Genomic DNA, 20,322 nt, shown 5'->3' on the forward strand with positions numbered 1-20,322 from the left:
CCCCCACACTTACTATACCTGTGGAATCTTGTAGATGCCTAAGATAGTTGCCATGTGGAGGGAGATGTCAGAGTCAAGTCCCCCAATAACAGCTATCTTTTGTCCTTTCTTGTCACATATAAAGTTGGGGACAATCCTTTCTGTGATGCACAGAAGTTTCAGGGTGTTCTGATAAGTCATCCTTGCATTTACGTAGCTATCAGTGATGTGGAACCCAAAGGTCATATTCGGTACGATATTAGGATTCTCGTTTATTTCTTTCACAGCAAACACCAGGGAGAGAGTATTCTGGTAGCACTTCAGTATTTCTCTAATAAAAGAGTTATACTTTGTGTCAGAGGTATTCTCATCCTCTCCCTCTTAAGCACATAGGTAACTTTCTGGCTTTCTCTGGCAAATCCCAAAAGATTAAATAGAACAAATAAGCAAAAAACAGACATGCAAACCATATATACATTGTGAGTCTTGACACTTCATAGCCGAAACCCAGGAACAATATTCAATCAGCTTTAAGAATATTGCATCTAAAAAGTTTTTAATCTTGTGCAGAATTTTCATATCCTGAAAGACATATACTGTATGTAAATTAATCTCTTATCTGCAGGTGTACCACTGGTGCCTAAAATTATGGGTCTTCACAGACGGCTAACCGAACAGCCATTCCTCCTGTGCTAATGTTGCAAAGGAGGACTAGAGTTTGGTGTAGGTGGTGTGAGTTCTACATCAGGTGGAACAGGATATATTCTTTCTTAGTAACTGAGTTTCCATCTTTCCCTCCTTCAGATAAGATTGGGGCTGTACCAAAAATACTGTAGTCATTGTTAGTCATACTCTAAGAAGGCCTATTATGATTAATAGATCAGAAGAAGAAGAAGAGTTTGGATTTGATATCCCGCCTTTCACTCCCTTTAAGGAGTCTCAAAGCGGCTAACATTCTCCTTTCCTTTCCTCCCCCACAACAAACACTCTGTGAGGTGAGTGGGGCTGAGAGACTTCAAAGAAGTGTGACTGGCCCAAGGTCACCCAGCAGCTGCATGTGGAGGAGCGGAGACACGAACCCGGTTCACCAGATTACGAGACTACCGCTCTTAACCACTACACCGCACTGGCTCATCAGATGAACTTAGGTGTATTAATTTCAGTGGGTCTACTCTGCAAATAAGCCAGATAGATACTACTTTGTTTTGCAAAAACAAGTTTGCAACTGCTCTTTTTATTAACCAATATGGTTTACATTGTATAGCAGAGGATATAATCCAAAATCTATGATATTCACGTTTCACAGCATCTGTGACTGTCAGATTAAATGCTTCTGGTGAATGTGAGGATCAAGCTTTGTTGCAAAGGAAAACCAGACATTAATGGTGTGAAAGGAAACACAGAGGGAGGTTGAGGATAAAGTTGGGAGAAGGCGGTGAGAGCCATGGGATCAGGTGATGAGAAAGCAGAACAGGCAGAAAACAGTAACCTCATGAAGCAGAATAAAGCAACAAAGAAGAAGATACCAAGATCACAATGTAAAGAGAAGAAAATATATATTTAACATTCCTACTGGGGGGGGGGGGATCACGTGGAAATGTGTTCTGAGCATGCCAGTGTATGTTTGGTGTAATTGTAGCATTCATGAGCTCACCAAGTGTACACTATGAAGGATAGGGTTTTTTTACTTACAAAAGTTCATCTGTAAGCTTTGTGTTTGGGTGCTCATGGAAAACGATTTCTTCAAATACAAAGCCGAAATAAGAAACAATTCCTCCAATGATTAGGTCCCCTTTCTGATAATTCTGGTATGGAAGCTGGAAAGGCTCCATCATGGTGCATCCAGCAGAGTGTTCCTTGCTCTCAGTTGGAGGCAACTGTAGCCACAGGAAGAGAAGAATCTGCAGCAGAAATGTTCCCACCATCTTGGGACCAAGAGGGATGTTGAAAGTCATATTTGTATCTCATCCTCCATAAACTGCATCACAGGAGTTCTCATTGAATGACTCTGGATTATTTTGATAAAGGAAAATGCCAATGATCTGATTCATGAAGACCTGCATGTTCAGAATTTCTTATCTGGGCTCTGAATGACACAGGATTTATTTTATATACACTTTCATAATCTGACATTGATTGTGTTCATGGCCTGAAAAAGTGTACAGGGGATTAGGGAAGATGAATGATAAATCCCAGCAATTTGAGATAATTACTAGTTCCAAAGTTATCTCCTTAGAGCATTGAGCTCTGTGGCTTCTAGTAAGATCAAAAACAATGCTGCATATTTGTTATTGAGTAGTTCTCTTGTAATTGCGAGTGTCACAGGGAATCAAGCAGTCCAGCTGCAAACTCTTGATCTGAAGGGAACTTCCTAGTTTCCCCAAAACTCTTCCTCAAACACACCTGCACTATTTTCCCCAGCTGTACATGTGTCACCAATGGAGACATGATTTTCAGGATTTTGTACTACAGGGGTATTTCCTTGTATACCAGTTAAGGGGAGAAAAGAAATACGTAAAATAATGCAGGATCCAGTTGCAGGTGCAATAAAGAGTATGACATTTCCTTACAGAAAAGTCTAGCATAGTGCTGTGGACATGTTGTATCTTTATTTCACTAAGGCTTTGGACAAAGTCTCCCCCCCCCCCCCAATCTTCAGAGTGGAATGAGGGAACTGTTAGGTGGATTTGTAGATGGTTGGCGGATGGATCCCATTTTGTTGCAATCCAGGTAATGTGCCAAGACAGTTGTGCTCAAAGACATTGCCACAGAATTAGTACTGATCCTCATCAGTGGCACTGATGGAAATAATTAAGCAATTCACCACTGTCCTAATTGTGTCCTCACAGTTTCTCGCAAAGGAATTCTTTGAGCTGCTCCAGATCTTTTTTATCATTTACTTTTTAATTATTTAATTATTTCTTTACTTGTTGATTCTTTAATGTCTAGGGATATGAGTATCCCAGATTTCTAATTACATACACGTAATTAAAATAGCAATAACAAACACCTAGAATTACAAGCATGATTCAGACTTCTGGATTATTTAAAACTGTCTTTTTATTAGCTGCTCCCTGCTGTTCAGCTCAGGCTTCAGTAAAATAATATAGCATTTGGGGATAAAGATGCAGCCCAGTAACCCACAACTGGAGGCCAAGATGGAGAAGATCTCCACAGCCACCATGTATTTGCCCTTGGTGCTCAAGTAGGTTGGAACAAAGGAGAGCCACACACTGCAAAAGACCAACATGCTGAAGGTGATGAATTTGGCTTCATTGAAACTGTCAGGCAACTTTCTAGCTAGGAAAGCCACCGTGAAGCTGACTATGGCCAGTAAACCCATGAATCCCAGGACACAATAAAACATAAGAGTGGAGCTTTCATTACATTCTAGTATTATTTCTTCAGTCATTGAGTGCATGTCAACGTCTGGGAAAGGAGGAGAAGTTGCCAGCCATATGCTACAGATTGTGGCTTGCATAAGGGAGCAGGAAAGAACAATTGGGGTGCCCAGTGGCTTCCCTACCCACTTCCTCATTCGGGACCCTGGCTTAGTGGCCATGAAAGCTAGAACCACAATGGCAGTTTTGGCCAAGATGCAAGAAATTGCCACTGAGAAGATCATGCCAAAAGCAGTTTGTTGAAGGAGGCAGGTGACTTCCTCAGGCTGGCCAATGAAGAGCAGAGCACAAAGGAAGGAGAGCAGGAGGAAAAGGAGGAGAATATAAGTTAGGTTGCGGTTGTTGGCTTTAACTATGGGAGTATCTCTGTGCTTTGTGAATATTTGAAGCACCAAAGCTGTGATGCAGGAAAAGAAGAGGGCAAACGTGGCCAAACTGATCCCCAACGGTTCTCCAAAAGACAAGAAAGTTTTGACTTTGGGGAGGCAGCCATTCTGTTCATTGTTTGCATATTGATCTCCAGGGCATTCTAAACAGTCATCCATGTCTGAAAAACAAAACAAAAAAGAAAAAGAAATAAACATCTTATTTTTTAAAAAGTTATTCTGTCCCCAAATTGTCACAATGCATCTAAGAGATGCCAGAATGTATATTTGCTACTTCCATACTGTTTTCCCACTAGAGAAAGGAGCTTCTGAGGACTTCCGGGTTAGCGCCTCCGGCAATGGCAGATTTCCTCTGATCGGGAGGAATCCGCTTCGTGAGAACTAGGGTCTGGACCGCTGCAGCGAGGCGGTGACCCACCAAAAACCACAGGCGGGAGAAGCCTGTGGAAGTGGGATTCAGCTGGCACCTTTTGCGCCTCCCCTACTCGCGGGGAAACCCGGTTTCGGGGATCCGGAGCGATGTGGGGTGAATGGCGCGGTGCTTCGAATTGATTGCTCTTTTCACGGAGTGAAGCTGCATTGCTGTTGCCGGAGAGCACTGACTTTTTCCTGTGGACAATTGGATTTTAAACAACTGCCCGTGAGTAGAACGGAAAATTGGACTATGAAACTTTTTAATTTGGCACCGAAGCGGGAAGGTCTAAACGGGAAATCCGCCTTCCGCTTTTTGTAAATAGATTGAAGCAAAGACATTGCAAGCTAGAGTCTGGAAAGTCGTTTGTAAAGGACTAAATTTCCATCAGTTAAAATTACTAAACCCCCCTTGGAAGCAGGAGAAGAGGGGGGAAATCTTAGACTGTTTAAACCTGCAGAAGAGAGAGTAAAGAAAGATAAATTGCCACCAGATCTGGCTTTGGGCCAGGGGGAGTTTGGAGTTGTGGGGGCCCTTAAACTTGGAGGGACTTTGAAACATGCTTTAAAATATCTTTTGGATCTCAGTGTCGACTATGGAGAATGGGCTGACTTGTTGAGAAGGGATAAAGATATTGTCAAGTTGGAGTCTCCCCGAGAGAAAGGAAGGAAATTAAGAATAAGAGCAGCAGAAGATAAAGTAAAGTGCAGGTATAAATATGAAGAAGACCTGCAGAAGGGACATGGAAAAGACTTAAGAGCCTCGGATAGAAGGTCACCAGGTTGATGGATTAGATGGACGGGATAGAAAGGACTGACAAAACCCGAGACCAGGAAGAAGAGACTATGGATGAAGATTGGAAGAAAGTTTTAAAAATTCATTTAGAAAATCATTGTAAAATTAAGGAATATTAGAAAAATGTTGGAATGAAACTATTTGGCTTTAGTAGAAATGTTAAAAAGAATTATGTATAAATATGTTATGTTAAAAAGAATTATGTATAAATAAGTTTTAAGTTTTAAGCTTTAGGGCTTTTTATGTTAAGATAAGGTTAAAATAAATTAAGGTAATTTAATGACAGAATATAGTTAAAGATGGGAAGGATTTGCTGAGATAATTAATAACTAGAATACAAAAAAGGGAGGTGTGAGGAGGTCGATGAAACAAGTTAACGAAAGATAAAGATTTGGGAATATTGGATTTGTTTTTAATTTTTGTTTATTTTTGTTTTTGATTTTGATGTATTGTGTGTTTTGTTTTTTCTTTGACTTTTGTTTTTATTGACTTGTATTGTTTAATTTCTCTTTTTGTCTGCCTTTTTTCCTTTTTCTTTTTTCTTTTTTCCCTTTCTCTCTCTGTAATTTTAAATTCTCAATAAATATCATTTTTTTAAAAAAGAGAGAGAAAGGAGCTTCTGATGCACAGGTAAAATTAAAGCGTGTGATGCATTCCTTACCCTCCTTGTTTGAGATCTTCCCTTCTGGACACGGAAGGCAATCATAGCAGCAGAATGGCTTTCCTTCCTTCTTGTTCTTTCTATAACCTACATGACAATTCTCATTACACAGAGAAGTGGGTTGTGCCTGTTCATAAATGAAAGAAGGAAATCGTTTGGGACTTATCTTCAAATAGTAAAAATGACAGGTAAGCTATAGATTGCTAGAGGTGTTTTGTTTTATCTGAAGATGATCTTAAACCCAGCACTAATGGTAGCATGGAAACGTCTACCATTACTCCAGTACCTTTGCCTTTATGAAAACCATATTGGTAAGTATTTGAACTTCTTCAGAAATTAGCAAGGCAATATCTTATCAAATTAGAAAATGTTCAGGTGAAAGCTTATTGGGTCAGTATCTCCTGAATATAGATATCGCTCAAGTGCTTTTGACTCACAGTTGCAATAGAAATTATTGAAATTCTGCCCTGTCCAGTGTCTAACCACTGTTCCTTTTACTTGGAACTTGCAAACTATGCTTCCAATGGTTTTTCTGTGCTTTGCTTTCTTTTTGTACATTTGTATGAAAACATCCATTGAGTTGAGATATTTCAATTGCTTTGGCAAAGATCTGAAGCTCTGTAAATTTTGATAATAAACCTGATTTGCAATGGTGGTTGAATAATTTTGATTGCAACTGTAATTGTTTGCTTTTGATGGATTCTTGCAGTGCTGTTTGCTTGCAGAGTTACCTTCTTCATCACCTGCATGTGTCTTAAAATTTACTTTTGCGGAGCCAGGTGCTAAAAATAATAGTTTGTACCTGCGGTTTCTGTGAACATTGACTGTTAATCATTTAGCTCAACAGCCAATGTAAGGGAATGTGTTTCGTATGTTTACCATAATGCTGCAAACCAATGAGAAGGTTTAAATAATGGATTGACTCTGCCTGGAGTAATTGTGGGGTACAAATTAGGGCTGTGGAACAGATTTGGCCAAATCCCAAGCAGAATTGGGCTGATTCTGAAGGAAAGGCAGGCAGCATCTGCAAAGAGCAGCACAGAGAGATCTTTGCAACAGAGCTTTCAAATAGCCCCACACTGCACTTTGGATACGGACATGAGTGCAGTCAAACAGAGCAGGATTGACCCGGCTAATGAGTAGAGGGTCCAATCCTGCTGACTGCAGGGGTCTTCTTCACCAGTTCCAAGCCAGATTAAATTTTTCTACTTTCGGTTATAGGGTCTGAAGAAGGTTGATTTTGGCCCAGGTGTTCCCTGGCCCAGCCCCAGAATGGGTTGGGGCCCTGTGCAGAATCCTGAGAAGGAAGGAAGGAACAATAATAATGTATATACTAATTAAAAGACATACGAGGCTTCTTCAAATTTCATTCACTAGTGACACTTTCTTTATAGCTGAGACATAGACATAGAAACAAGATACTTTCCTTTTATCAGTGCTATAGCCTGATATAAACTTCACAGATCAAGTCTGATAATTCTGCTAATTGATGATTCAATGTGTTGCAATGAGGCAGTTTTGGGACACTGAGCAAAAAGCTAGAGAGAACCTTGAATAAATTCTTACCTGGTTGAACCAGTTGGGCCACATGATACCATCATCATGAATGGTTAACCTCTTTTCTGGGGGAGCTTGTGAGTCCATTGTTCCAACTTTGACTCTCAGAAAGGACTGATTTGGGAATGTGACCCAATTTATTATATCAAATCCAGCTACTAATTCCCCATTTTGGTCAAAAGAAACTTCTTCCCCAACACTATTATTAAATGAAACTCTTCCCAGAAAGTGGTGGACCTAAGTTTGAAGAGGAAAAAGGCAATTAATGAAGATGCCAAAAATAATTAAATATTAGTAATATTCGTACAAATAGAGTGTTTATCTTTAACATTTAAGACCTATAGTTTGTGGTCCATTTAAAAGTTGTATCTTAGTATTTTTCTTTCTCTGTTTTTAATGAGTCTCTTCTTCAAAAATGGATGGAGCTAAAAAGAAAAAAGGAATTAATGAGCAGTGCTGTTTTCTAGAAAAAGAGGTGCTGGAACTCACCACAAACACCTTCCTCGTTCCCTTGGAATAGCAATGGCGGCCCCCAGAGAGGGGAGAGAACTGAGTTCCAGCGAGTTCTGGCTGAAAAAAGACATGCTCATGAGCAGATACAAAAGAGCAACATTGTGGAATACTATATTCATTTTAAATGTTTTGTGAAGGATAATTTCAATTGTAGTAATGTTCATTGTGGTGGTAAAATGTGGTTCTTTTGAGAATTACAGTAAGTCTTGGCCCAGATTTCATAGAAATTAGACCACAAATATTAGACAGGATGTACCTTCAGATAGGAGGATAAGCTGTGTAGATAAGCTGCTCATCACTTTCCAGGGATACAGGGCTGCCTTTGTAGAAATTGTGATAGCATGATATTGTGTTCCTAGCCATCTATAGCCATATTTTGCTATTTCAAGTACAAGTTTAAAGTGATAGCAGAATTTCATCCTCTATGTTATCCTAACCATTAGTAGATAGTCACTTCCTCCCCGGGAGGAAATGGGAATGGGTTTCCACTACTGACAGAGGTAGTCAAGAAAAGTCTGACTTTTAGCACAGCTCCAGATTTGATCACAGACATCTGTATTAACTGGAAGACAACATTACCTGCCAGGGCTGTTGATCTGTAAGTTTCCATCTTGCTCCACCTGCCATTGCTCTGCAGTTTAATTTGGTGGACTGCATGGTGTGCAAAGCATGTGCCAAAATATAGATTGCATTGTAGATGCTGTAGCTGTGGGCTGTCATGCTCGTTTCAAAAATGGACCCAGGAAGGTTCTCAATATTCTCCTCCCCAGTGCAGAGTTTGTCATCTTTCTTCTCTGAAGCAGAATCATTAAAACCACAATTAAATGCCTCTTCCCAGAAAACCCTGAGAAAGCCATCTTCTTTTTCCAAGGTAGGCTTTCTCATCTGAATAAATTTCTGGAATCCTGGAAGATCCTTAGAATGAACTGCAAAGGATAGAGCCCCGTGGAGGAATGTGATGTCCCAACCTCTTTGAAAGGGAAATGAGGTGAAGTCCATCTGGGCTGTCATAATCCAGACTTTTGTATTTCCTTGCATTGACACATCATTCGTTTCTGCAAGTCTGGGTATCGTTCTCATTACCATAATTGTGTGAATTTCACCATGCACAACTACAACATTGGCAGTGCTTCCCACAATAATCCTGGTTGTTTTTGAACCTTCTTCCACCACTTCATCAAACTCACCAGAAGAGGTATCCTTAGGGAAACTTTCTATAAAATCAAAGCAGATACCCTTCTGGGCAAACATGGGGAGAACATTTTGTACAAATCTCTCTCCAGTGTCATCATGGAGAAAAAGCACACCAATCCACACCCAACGGAAATGGAGCAGTAACTGGAGGAGCCCCTCGTATTGCTGAGTCCCATCTGGGAATATCCAGTGGGTGAAAAGGGCTTGAATGTCATTATTCGTCACTGGAGAAGAGCCATAGATGAGCTAAAGAGGGTCATTAATAAAATCAAGGGAGGAAAGATAATAGCAAATGATGATATCAAAACCCCCAAACCAGATTTCAATATATTAACCAGGGGGATTCAGCTTTTTGTTTACAGTGGTACCTCAGGCTACAAACACTTTGGGTTACAAACTCCGCTAACCTGGAAGTAGTACCTCGGGTTACGAACTTTGTCCCAGGATGAGAACGGCAATCGTGCGCCAGCAGTGCACCTACAGTGGGAGTCCCCATTAGCAAAAGCGCCCCTCAGGTTAAGAACAGTTTTGGGTTAAGAGCAGTTTTGGGTTAAGAACGGACCTCCAGAAGTTCATAACCTGAGGTACCACTGTATTTCTTTTCATTTATAATCTGTAGTGTGGGGAAATACTTGGATATTAATGTATTTTCATCAGATAGAAGTATTATGCAGTTGTGTTTACGGCAAAATTTGCTGCCTTTCATATGCAAAGGAGGATAAAGGAAATAACAGGTAAATGGCTACCAAGACAGCCAGTCAGCAAGAGGGTGGAGCCACCCTGAGGAAAATGTCTACAGCTAGAGAAAGGAGCCCCTGAGCTTAGATAGCATGGCATTGTGTGGAGTACTGTAAGAGTTTTCAGTCAAGAGTTAACTGGAGGGCTAAGTTTGATCAAGGAGAAGTAGAATTGTGGGGATACCAGGCGCACCAGCTCCTAGGGGCCGAGGCAGTTTCATCCCCATCAATGTACTTTTTTGGGGGGGCTGAGCCCTCTCAATATTCAAGGGGCGTTCAGCTCCTAATCGCATCACACATATGACGCCAGGGTGTTGTGTGGCATCGCGTGCATGATGTCATGATGTCATGCTGCACTGCACATGAATCCCCTCAATCCTCTGCAGGATCCCGTCTGCTTGGGTCTCCTTCCAGTTAGGAGAAGAGAGATCTCCTAGAAAGAGAAGACACCCAGGCTGGAGTGATCCCCTGGGGCTGTTGTGCTGTTTGGAGAACCTCAGGAGTGGGAGTGATAGAAGGTGGGGAAACTGACAGAAAGTACTACCTTGAGTAAGAACCAAAGTCTGAAACTGTAACACCTATGCAATTAGGTTTAAGAAACTGAAGTAATGAAACTGGAAATGAGCTGATTGTTTACCAATTGTAACATCAAACTTAAGAGTAATAACTGAAAATAAGCAACTGCCGTTTAAAAGAAGCTGTATGTTCACTACCTTGTTTTGAAGCCTGTAACATCCACTAATTTTAATGTAATAATTAATAAGTTAACTATTTCCTGAAATAATTTTATCTCCTGATCTATCTTTTTTTCTTGCCAACTTTATTCTGCAAAATAAATCTTTTTTATTTGTTCAACTTCTGCCTGAAGTTGACCTTTACCTCACACATGCTAGATAACCCATGGTGGTTATAGAGTTTTAGAGAGGGGGGTCTGCTGCAGAAGGATTCAAATATCACTTATTTCTGTTAATTTGGATGGAATGTTATAGTTATATTGGGAAATATATAAGTGATTTTTCAGCAGGCATAGCAAACACATTGTGCTACCACAGGCAGCAGACGTTTTGTTACAGTCCTGCACAGGAGTAAAGTGTCCAGTGAGGAATTATTCCACCTGAGTTTTTCAGGAGGTGTGGAACTGAAGCAGACATATTTTCCACAACCTGCATTTTGGGTTGAAAAATACCAACCTATACCCACTATTTGCCATTCCCTTGATATTTTGTTCTTCAATTAGCAGAATGCAACCCAATGAGACTTAGTCAAAGGCAACTGTAAATGGATTTCATTATGACCCATGTTCCATGCAGACCTCTTACTTTTGGCATCTTGTACATGGACAGGATGGTTGACATGTGGAGACATAAATCAGAGTTTGGCCCCCCAATGACCGCCTTTGGAGTCTCCTGAACATCACACTTGTAGTTGGGGAGGAGTCTTTCTTGGCTAGAGAGAAGTTCCACGGAAGCTTGGTAGGTCCAGCTTGGACTGAAATGGCTGTTATAGATGTGGAAACCCAGAGAGATATTGGGCAAGATTTGGGGATCTTCATTTATCTCTTTTACAGCAAATGTCAAAGCCAGGATATGCTGGTAGAGTTGTGTCACTGGCCTGTATGGAGAGTGACATAGTGCGTAACAGTTCACCTTCACCAAAATGTGTGGATATATTGAAACACGAACCTGGATGTTTTGCTTCCTTGAACATCTAACTCCTAGCATGGCTTTCAGTCCTGCTAAATACAATCATCCATGTCCAGATACATGCACATGACGCCACATCTCACAGGGAGGTGCCTCCACCCCACCCCACCCCCACCAATGCCTGGCCTCCTGGGGCTGCACAGTGGTGGTGTCTTCTGGTGATAAACTCTGTGAGCTCACAAGATCTTAGGAGATCTCACTAGACACCACTGTGGCAGCTGTATAATGGCAGCTGCAGGAATTCCCTGGCCCAACGCAGCTGCTTCGATTTGCCTCACAACTGGGCTGCCCCCATTGCTACTAGTTCTGTTCTATGGAAGAGACGGAGGAGAAAAGTTTGGCTACCAAAAGCTTATAATAAAACACCTCTAACTCTGAATGAATTACCACTTGGCTTTGATTGAAGTCAAATATTAAAAAAGAAATCCTACGCCCACCATGGTAAATGAGTGGAAAGCCTTCACAAAGTGAATGGGGATGTTACTTTTTATGCTGCCTTCCAAACCGTTTTTAAAAAGCTGAACACTGGTATAACCCTACCATATGAGAAGAAACATGTTATCACACACTGCAGTAGTGGGACTGATATATCAGATCTGCTCCCATGTCTCATAAACACCAGAACTATGTGGAAGGAAAAGAGTGGCAGTAATCACCATACACTAGTGGCCAATATTGTGAAAACATTTTGGAAAGTATGTCTGTATGACCTCAAAACCATGCTAAATATCTCTGTAGAAGATTACAAAAAGCTTGGCCTATCACTCAAGATCCAAAAAACCGAAGTTCTGCAACAACAAGCACAAAACAACCCTTCTGCAGTGCCACAAATCCAACACAATGGTGTAAGGTTGGAAAGTGTTGATAACTTCTCCTACCTTTCCACAAGGGCCAACAATGATGCCAAAATCCAGGATCGCTTGAGCTCTGTGAGTGCAGCTTTCTCTTGGTTGAAGTGTAGACTGTTTGAGGACTGGGACATTTGCAGGGAAACCAAAATGCTTGTTTACAAAGCTATCATACTACCAAACTTACTGTATGCTTGTGAAACATGGACCTCTTACAAACGCCATCTCCAACTCCTTGAAAGATTCCCTTAAGGGTGTCTGGAAATTTTTACACATCACTTGGAAAGACACACGAACTAATGCCCGTGTACAGGAAGAAGCAAAGATCACCAGTGTTGAAGCAATGATTCTTCATCATCAACTTCGTTGGACTGGTCGTGTTGTTCGGATGAATGACTATCGTTTTCCAAAGCAAATACTCTATTCCCAACTCAAGAATGGAAAGCGTAATGCTGGTGGTCAACAAAAGAGGTTTAAAGACTCTCTCAAGGAAAATCTTTAAAAATGTTGTTTAAACACCAACAATTGGGAAACACTGGCCTGCGAGTACTCTAATTGGAGAACAGCCATTAAGAAAGGTGCTATGGACTTTGAAGACACTCAAACTCAGGACGAAAGTGGGAAACACGCTAAGAGGAAGGCATGTTTGGCAAACCCTCACCGTTACCAACTCCCATCCAGAAATCTATGTCCTCACTGTGGAAGGCCATGAGAATACAGAATTGAACTTCACAGTCACATACGGATTCACTGTTAAGACAATCTTACTCAGCTACGAGTGATCACCAAAGGAAGCAAATAGGCAAATAAAAGAAGTTGTGCACACAAAACCATGATAAAGGGTATTTCATAACTTTTCACCATTTATGTTAGTGTAGAAACTTTTTGCTGCAATTGTAGCTCTGCAATGACATCCCATGGAGTAAAGCAAAGATTTTAATTCACCAGGCATTTTAATGTGAAACCAAGATTGTATGACTTTTTCCAAAATTTGTGCTTTATTCCTTGGTTGCTTCTGACTACAAGTTTATTTAATCAGCTCCACAGATATTCTGTTGGATTTAGGTCAGGGCTATTCAACACAGTTTGTGGCATTATATTCTGCATTAGATTATCTTTCTAATGATATACTGTAGAAGTTCATTCTAATTTTATACTTTTCTTGTGAGCTGTCAAACCTTAGAAATACAGCTTTCCCTAAAGTTTACCACAATTTTGACCACTAGTGTAATGAGCATCACCTTCATCATATGTCAAATGCAGAAAAATATTCATTACAGGTATATGATACAGTTTTTAAACAGACACACACACACACACACACACACACACACACACACTTCCTTACAGAATGTCATCAAAGAGTTCAGGTGTAAGAGGTTCATCGAAGGCTATGCTTGAAGTTGTATAGATCTGAGACATAATGCCGGCAATAACAACATCTCCAGACTGATAATATTTGTGAAGAATAGGAAGAGGGTCACTGATGGAACACGGAGCAACAGCAGCCTTGCACTCATCTGGAGGAAGCAGCACTGACACAAACATCATGGAAAGTACCATCCTGCACAGAGTATTGTAGGAGCAAGAGGAAACTTGCACACAGTCTGAGGCAGCAGCACAAATACCAAGATTGCAAATATTACCATGTTGCAGGGAATTTTTTAGGTGACAATTCATCTCTTTGCGCATTGTCATCTGAGTGATACTGAGCAGCAAAGTCTCACTGGGATGGTTACGAAAGCCAGATTTTTTGCAGAGAAAAGAATCAGTGATCAGTCTGACAGAGCCCTTGGTGTAAGGCCAAGCTCTGAACATCACAGGAGATATTAATAGTATCTTCAAGTCATGATTCGTAGTTTTCATGCAGCTACTGGAACACCCCAGAGAGTCAAAGAAATGTTCGTTATTACTTTGATAATTACAGGAGAGGTAATCAGCCGAGCTGGGTTGTTGCTTCTTGGTGATGTGGAGTGGGGGGGAACATGTTTATCACATCATAGCCAAAGTCTCAGCTGGTCTTCCTTAGCAGGGAGAGCAATAAGGGTTTATGGAGACTCAGCAAAAAAAGAGAGAAAAGGTTACCCAGAAAACTACTTAAGATGAGCATATATAATAAAGAATAAATGCTTTACAGCCGATTCTTCAATGAGGTAAAAAAAACCCTTTGCATAACCTTTAAATCAAGTACGTTACCCATTTTATCAACAAAAAAATCCATTACATTAACTAACACCATATGGACAGACCATAATTTTCAGTTGAGAGCCAGTGGGATGTAATGGTTAGAGTGTTTGACTAGGACATGGGAGACCCAATTTATTACAGTGGTACCTCGGGTTACAAACACTTTGGGTGTACCCTTAGCTAGAGTTGGTCACAATTCTTTGTGGTACAATGTGCAAAATTAGTAATACCAGATTCCCTGGGGGAAGCTGAAATAGGTATTAGGAAGCATTATACAAAATAGCAGGTGATGTCTCCTACCCGTTTGATTGTGGACATGAAGCACAATCATAGCAACAAAATGGCAACCCCTCCTTCTTTTTCCTGCTGTAGCCTAGCTTGCAGTGATCATTACACAAGGCAAGGGGCAGCACCTAGCCATAAAAAGAGGAGAAAATGTAGCTCTCTTGTGCCTTGTAAGCAACACAGTTTTAACGAGAAAAGGGATCAACTGACTGATTAACATTATTCCAGAAAGGTGGGAATAGTTGTAGAGGAAAGGTAAAAGCCTTAAGCAGTTGTGTGTGTGTGTGTGTGTGTGTGTGTGTGTGTGTCTGTGTCTGTGTCTGTGTGTGTGTGTGTGTGTCTGTGTGTGTCTGTGTGTCTGTGTGTCTGTGTGTCTGTGTCTGTGTGTATTCATTCTATGGACTGTGTATCATCACAGATGTTTACTCTGAATAGGAAATCTCACCTGCCAAGGTTGCAGTTTTGGAGGATCGAGCCCACCTCTGCCTGCCATCATTCTGCGTTTTGGCTTGGATGAGTGCATCTGATGTAAAGAATGTGCAATGGCATAAACCGCATTATAGATACTGTAACTTTGGCCAGTCATGGTCATCTCAAAAATATGCCCAGGAAGGCTCTCCAGACTCTCATGGCCAGTGCAGGTCTTTGTGTTTTCCTTCTGCCCATTGGAAGCAGAAAATAAACAGTTGAATGCCTGTTGCCAAAAAGCCTGGAGGAACCCATCTCCATTTGGAGAGTTGGGGTTTAGGGTCTGAAGGAAGTCTTTAAATCCCTGGACTTTCTCTGTGTGAATTGCAAAAGACAAGGCACCATCAAAGACTTGTATATCATAATATCTTTGCATTGTTTCTGAAGTGAAAGCCCACTGGGCTGTCAAAACCCTCACGGTGCCTATAGAATTCTCTTCAATATCTTCAGCTAATGGGAAAAAATATTGCATCCATTTCACAACTGCAGTTGTCTGAAGTTCTGCAAACATAACCAATATGTTGACTTCTGAGGCCATCAAAAAGAGGACTTGGCCCGAAGGAGTTCCAGGGAACTAAAATTATCTAGACCCTGAGATATGGCTGGTAGTTTTTCATTGACAGCTGTACAGACAAGAACCCGGCTAGTTCTTGTCTCCCTACCAACACTCCCCCACACACCCATCAGTCCTCGGGTATAACATGTCGTACTTCTGGCGCTCCCTCTCCTTCCAAGTACTCTGGTTTACGGGAGAGGGCGTCTGCCCTGACGTTTTCCTTTCCCGGCACATACTGAATTTCAAAGAAGAACTTGGAAAACTCCTGTGCCCATCGCACCTGTCTTTGGTTGAGACCTCGTGCAGTCCTCCAATATTCCAGGTTCTTGTGGTCCGTGCACACCTGGATCTTGTGCTGCGGCCTATTAGAAAATGTCTCCAACGTCGAAAGGCTTCATGAATTGCAAGCAGTTCCCGGTCATACACCGTGTAGTTCTGTTCTGACTTGTCTTTTGTCAAAATCCACACAGTGCCTGTAGACTTCTCTGCAACATCTTCTGCTAATGAATAGAAATATTGCAACCATTTCACAACTGTAATGGTCTGAGGTTCGGCACACAGAACCAATATGTTGACTTCTGAGGCCATCAGGAAAGAGGACTTGGTCCGAAGGAGTTCCAGGGAACCGAAATTATCTAGACCCTGAGATATGGCTGGTAGTTTTTCATTGACAGCTGTACAGACTCCATGCTGGGAAAGCATTGACACTAAGCTTTGCATAAAGGTCTCTCCATTTTCATCATCGGATGCCACAATTCCTACCCATGTCCACTGGAAATATAGAAGTAGCATGACAATCCCTGCATATTGATATTTCTCATTGGGCACCGTTCGGTAGAATGTCTGGGGCTGCAACTCTGGGCTTCTCACTGGAGCTAATACGCAGTAAGCAATCTGGAGGAAGAAATCAATTCCACAAGAATTGGAGAGTTAGAGCAAATGGTTATGGCTCATCCCAAGTATCTGCTTGAAGAACAAACCCATAAGAATTTCTTGACTCCATTTATGGATGCATGTTGATCTCAGAAGAACGTTATGCATCTAAAGCCCCTCCGCTTCCACCACTACTGCATAGCTCCCCCACGTGCTTTTGTATCAGTTTTTTTAAAATTCACTTTATCATAAAAATGAACCAAAGCAAAAGACAGCATTGAGAACCCAGAAGATAATTAATGAATTAGAAGCAGAAGAGATTCACAGCCCCCACATTTACTATACCTGTGGAATCTTGTACATGCCTAAGATAGTAGCCATGTGGAGGGAGATGTCAGAGTCAAGTCCCCCAATAATAGCTATCTTTTGTTCTTTTTTGTCACATATAAAGTTGGGGACAATCCTTTCTGTGATGCACAGAAGTTTCAAGGTGTTCTGATAAGTCATCCTTGCATTTACGTAGCTATCAGTGATGTGGAACCCAAAGGTCATATTCGGTACGATATTAGGATTCTCGTTTATTTCTTTCACAGCAAACACCAGGGAGAGAGTATTCTGGTAGCACTTCAGTATTTCTCTAATAAAAGAGTTATACTTTGTGTCAGAGGTATTCTCATCCTCTCCCTCTTAAGCACATAGGTAACTTTCTGGCTTTCTCTGGCAAATCCCAAAAGATTAAATAGAACAAATAAGCAAAAAACAGACAAGCAAACCATATATGCATTGTGAGTCTTGACACTTCATAGCCGAAACCCAGGAACAATATTCAATCAGCTTTAAGAATATTGCATCTAAAAAGTGTTTAATTTTGTGCAGAACTTTCATATCCTGAAAGACATATACTGTATGTAAATTAATCTCTTATCTGCAGGTGTACCACTGGTGCCTAAAATTATGGGTCTTCACAGACGGCTAACCGAACAGCCATTCCTCCTGTGGTAATGTTGCAAAGGAGGACTAGAGTTTGGTGTAGGTGGTGTGGGTTCTACATCAGGTGGAACAGGATATATTCTTTATTAGTAACTGAGTTTCCATCTTTCCCTCCTTCAGATAAGATTGGGGCTGTACCAAAAATACTGTAGTCATTGTTAGTCATACTCTAAGAATGCCTATTATGATTAATAGATCAGAAGAAGAAAAAGAAGAGTTTGGATTTGATATCCTGCCTTTCACTTCCTTTAAGGAGTCTCAAAGTGGCTAACATTCTCCTTTCCTTTCCTCCCCCACAACAAATACTCTGTGAGGTGAGTGGGGCTGAGAGACTTCAAAGAAGTGTGACTGGCCCAAGGTCACCCAGCTGCTGCATGTGGAGTAGCAGGGAATCGAACCCAGTTCACCAGATTACAAGACTACCGCTCTTAACCACTACACCACACTGGCTCATCAGATGAATTTAGGTGTATTAATTTCAGTGGGTCTACTCTGCAAATAAGCCAGATAGATACTACTTTGTTTTGCAAAAACAAGTTTGCAACTGCTCTTTTTATTAACCAATATGGTTTACATTGTATAGCAGAGGATATAATCCAAAATCTATGATATTCACAATATGGTTTACTGTATTTTTTGCACCATAACACTCACTTTTTTCCTCCTAGAAAGTAAGGGGAAATGTCTGTGCGTGTTACGGAAGGGATGCCTACGGATGGTGGGGGCATCTGCTGCAGTCGTGAGCAGAGGATCCATGGTTCCCCTTCCTTCCCTCCTCCTTGGCTCGCTTTGAAACAGCAAAGCGGGAGAAGAGCCGCTGAGTGGGGAGGAGAGAGGGAAAGAGAGCCTGCTTGCTTTAAAGGAGCAAAGTGGGAGAGGAGAGGAGTTGCTTACATGAGTGTAAGCGGCTCCTGTCCGGTTGGCTCCTTTAAAGCAAGCAGGCTCTCTGTCCCTCTCTCCTCCCCACTCAGCTCGCTAAATAGCAGCAAAGTTTTTCAGCTCGCTAAGCCGGGGATGAGCGGGGACGAGGGAGAAAAGCAGAGCCTGCTTACTTTAAAGGAGCAAAGTGGGAGAGGAGAGGAGCCTTCTCTTATACCCCTCTTCTGCATTATTAGCAGCATCCTTCTCCACACACCCCATGTGTGCTCCTTGTCCCTTGAGTGCTTTTCCTTCCCTCCCCACTTAAAACGTGGTTACAAAGCACGGATCCACATGGATCCTCAGGATTTTTGCACTGGGTCACCCCAAATTCACCATCAGATCACATAGCATGTCCATGGCTACATCTTGCACCAAAAAAACCACGCACGCACTGTTGCCTGGGGCCACAGTAGTGCAAAAACGTGGTTACAAAGCATGGATCCACATGGATCCTCAGGATTTTTGCATTGAACTACTCCAAACTCAATGTCAGATCACATGTCTGTGGCCACAGCATGAACCACAAAAATCATACATCCACTGTTTCGTTTAGAATATTTTTTGTATTGTTTTTCTCCTCTAAAAACTACGTGCGTGTTATGGTCTGGTGCGTGTTATAGAGCGAAAAATACGGTACATTGTATAGCAGAGGATATAATCCAAAATCTATGATATTCACGTTTCACAGCATCTGTGACTGTCAGATTAAATGCTTCTGGTGAATGTGAGGATCAAGCTTTGTTGCAAAGGAAAACCAGACATTAATGGTGTGAAAGGAAACACAGAGGGAGGTTGAGGATGAAGTTGGGAGAAGGCGGTGAGAGCCATGGGATCAGGTGATGAGAAAGCAGAACAGGCAGAAAACAGTAACCTCAAGAAGTGGAATCAAGCAATGAAGAATCCAAGATCACAATGTAAAGAGAAGAAAATATATATTTAACATTCCTACTGGGGGGGAAATCACATGGAAACGTGTTCTGAGGATGCCATTGTATGTTTGGTGTAATTGTAGCATACATGAGCTCACCAAGTGTATACTATGAAGGATAGGGTTTTTTTACTTACAAAAGTTCATCTGTAAGCTTTGTGTTTGGGTGCTCATGGAAATCAATTTCTTCAAATACAAAGCCGAAATAAGAAACAATTCCTCCAATGATTAGGTCCCCTTTCTGATAATTCTGGTATGGAAGCTGGAACGGCTCCATCATGGTGCATCTAGCAGAGTGTTCCTTGCTCTCAGTTGGAGGCAATTGTAGCCACAGGAAGAGAAGAATCTGTAGCAGAAATGTTCCTACCATCTTGGGGCCAACAGGGGTGTTGAAAGTCAGATTTCTATCTCATCTACCATAAACTGCATTACAGGAACTCTCATTGAATGACTCTGGATTATTTTCATAAAGGGAAAATGCCAATGATGTGATTCATGAAAACCTGCATGTTCAGAATTTCTTATCTGGGCTCTAAATGACACAGGATTTATTGTATATACACTTTCACAATCTGACATTGATTGTGTTCATGGCCTGAAAAAGTGTACAGGGGATTTGGGAAGATGAATGATAAATCCCAGCAATTTGAGATAATTACTAGTTCCAAAGTTATCTCCTTAGAGCATTGAGCTCTGTGGCTTCTAGTAAGATCAAAAATAATGATGCATATTTGTTATTGAGTAGTTCTCTTGTAATTGCGAGTGCCCCAGGCAAGCAAGCAGTCCAGCTGCAAACTCTTGATCTGAAGGGAACTTCCTATTTTCCCCAACACTCTTCCTCAAACACACCTGCACTATTTTCCCCAGCTGTACATGTGTCACCAATGAAGACATGATTTTTCAGGATTTTGTACCACAGGGGTGTTTT

The 20,322-nt window shown here is 41.3% G+C and overlaps 1 protein-coding gene across 1 annotated transcript; it reads right to left on the reverse strand.

Moving 5' to 3' along the window:
- Nucleotides 1-3,025: 3,025 nt before the first annotated feature.
- LOC309521666 (vomeronasal type-2 receptor 26-like) lies at nt 3,026-19,674 on the reverse strand (the record flags this gene model as incomplete). Its single annotated transcript, XM_082204376.1, has 10 exons — nt 3,026-3,927; nt 5,635-5,761; nt 7,201-7,428; nt 7,681-7,761; nt 8,284-9,144; nt 10,955-11,246; nt 13,535-13,750; nt 16,107-16,576; nt 16,901-17,192; nt 19,532-19,674. The coding sequence occupies 10 exons, from the start codon at nt 19,672-19,674 to the stop codon at nt 3,026-3,028; spliced, it is 3,612 nt and encodes a 1,203-aa protein (XP_082060502.1).
- Nucleotides 19,675-20,322: the final 648 nt, after the last annotated feature.

This window comes from Podarcis vaucheri, assembly GCF_965113315.1.
Source record: "Podarcis vaucheri genome assembly, chromosome: 16".
Taxonomy (NCBI): Eukaryota; Metazoa; Chordata; class Lepidosauria; order Squamata; family Lacertidae; genus Podarcis; species Podarcis vaucheri.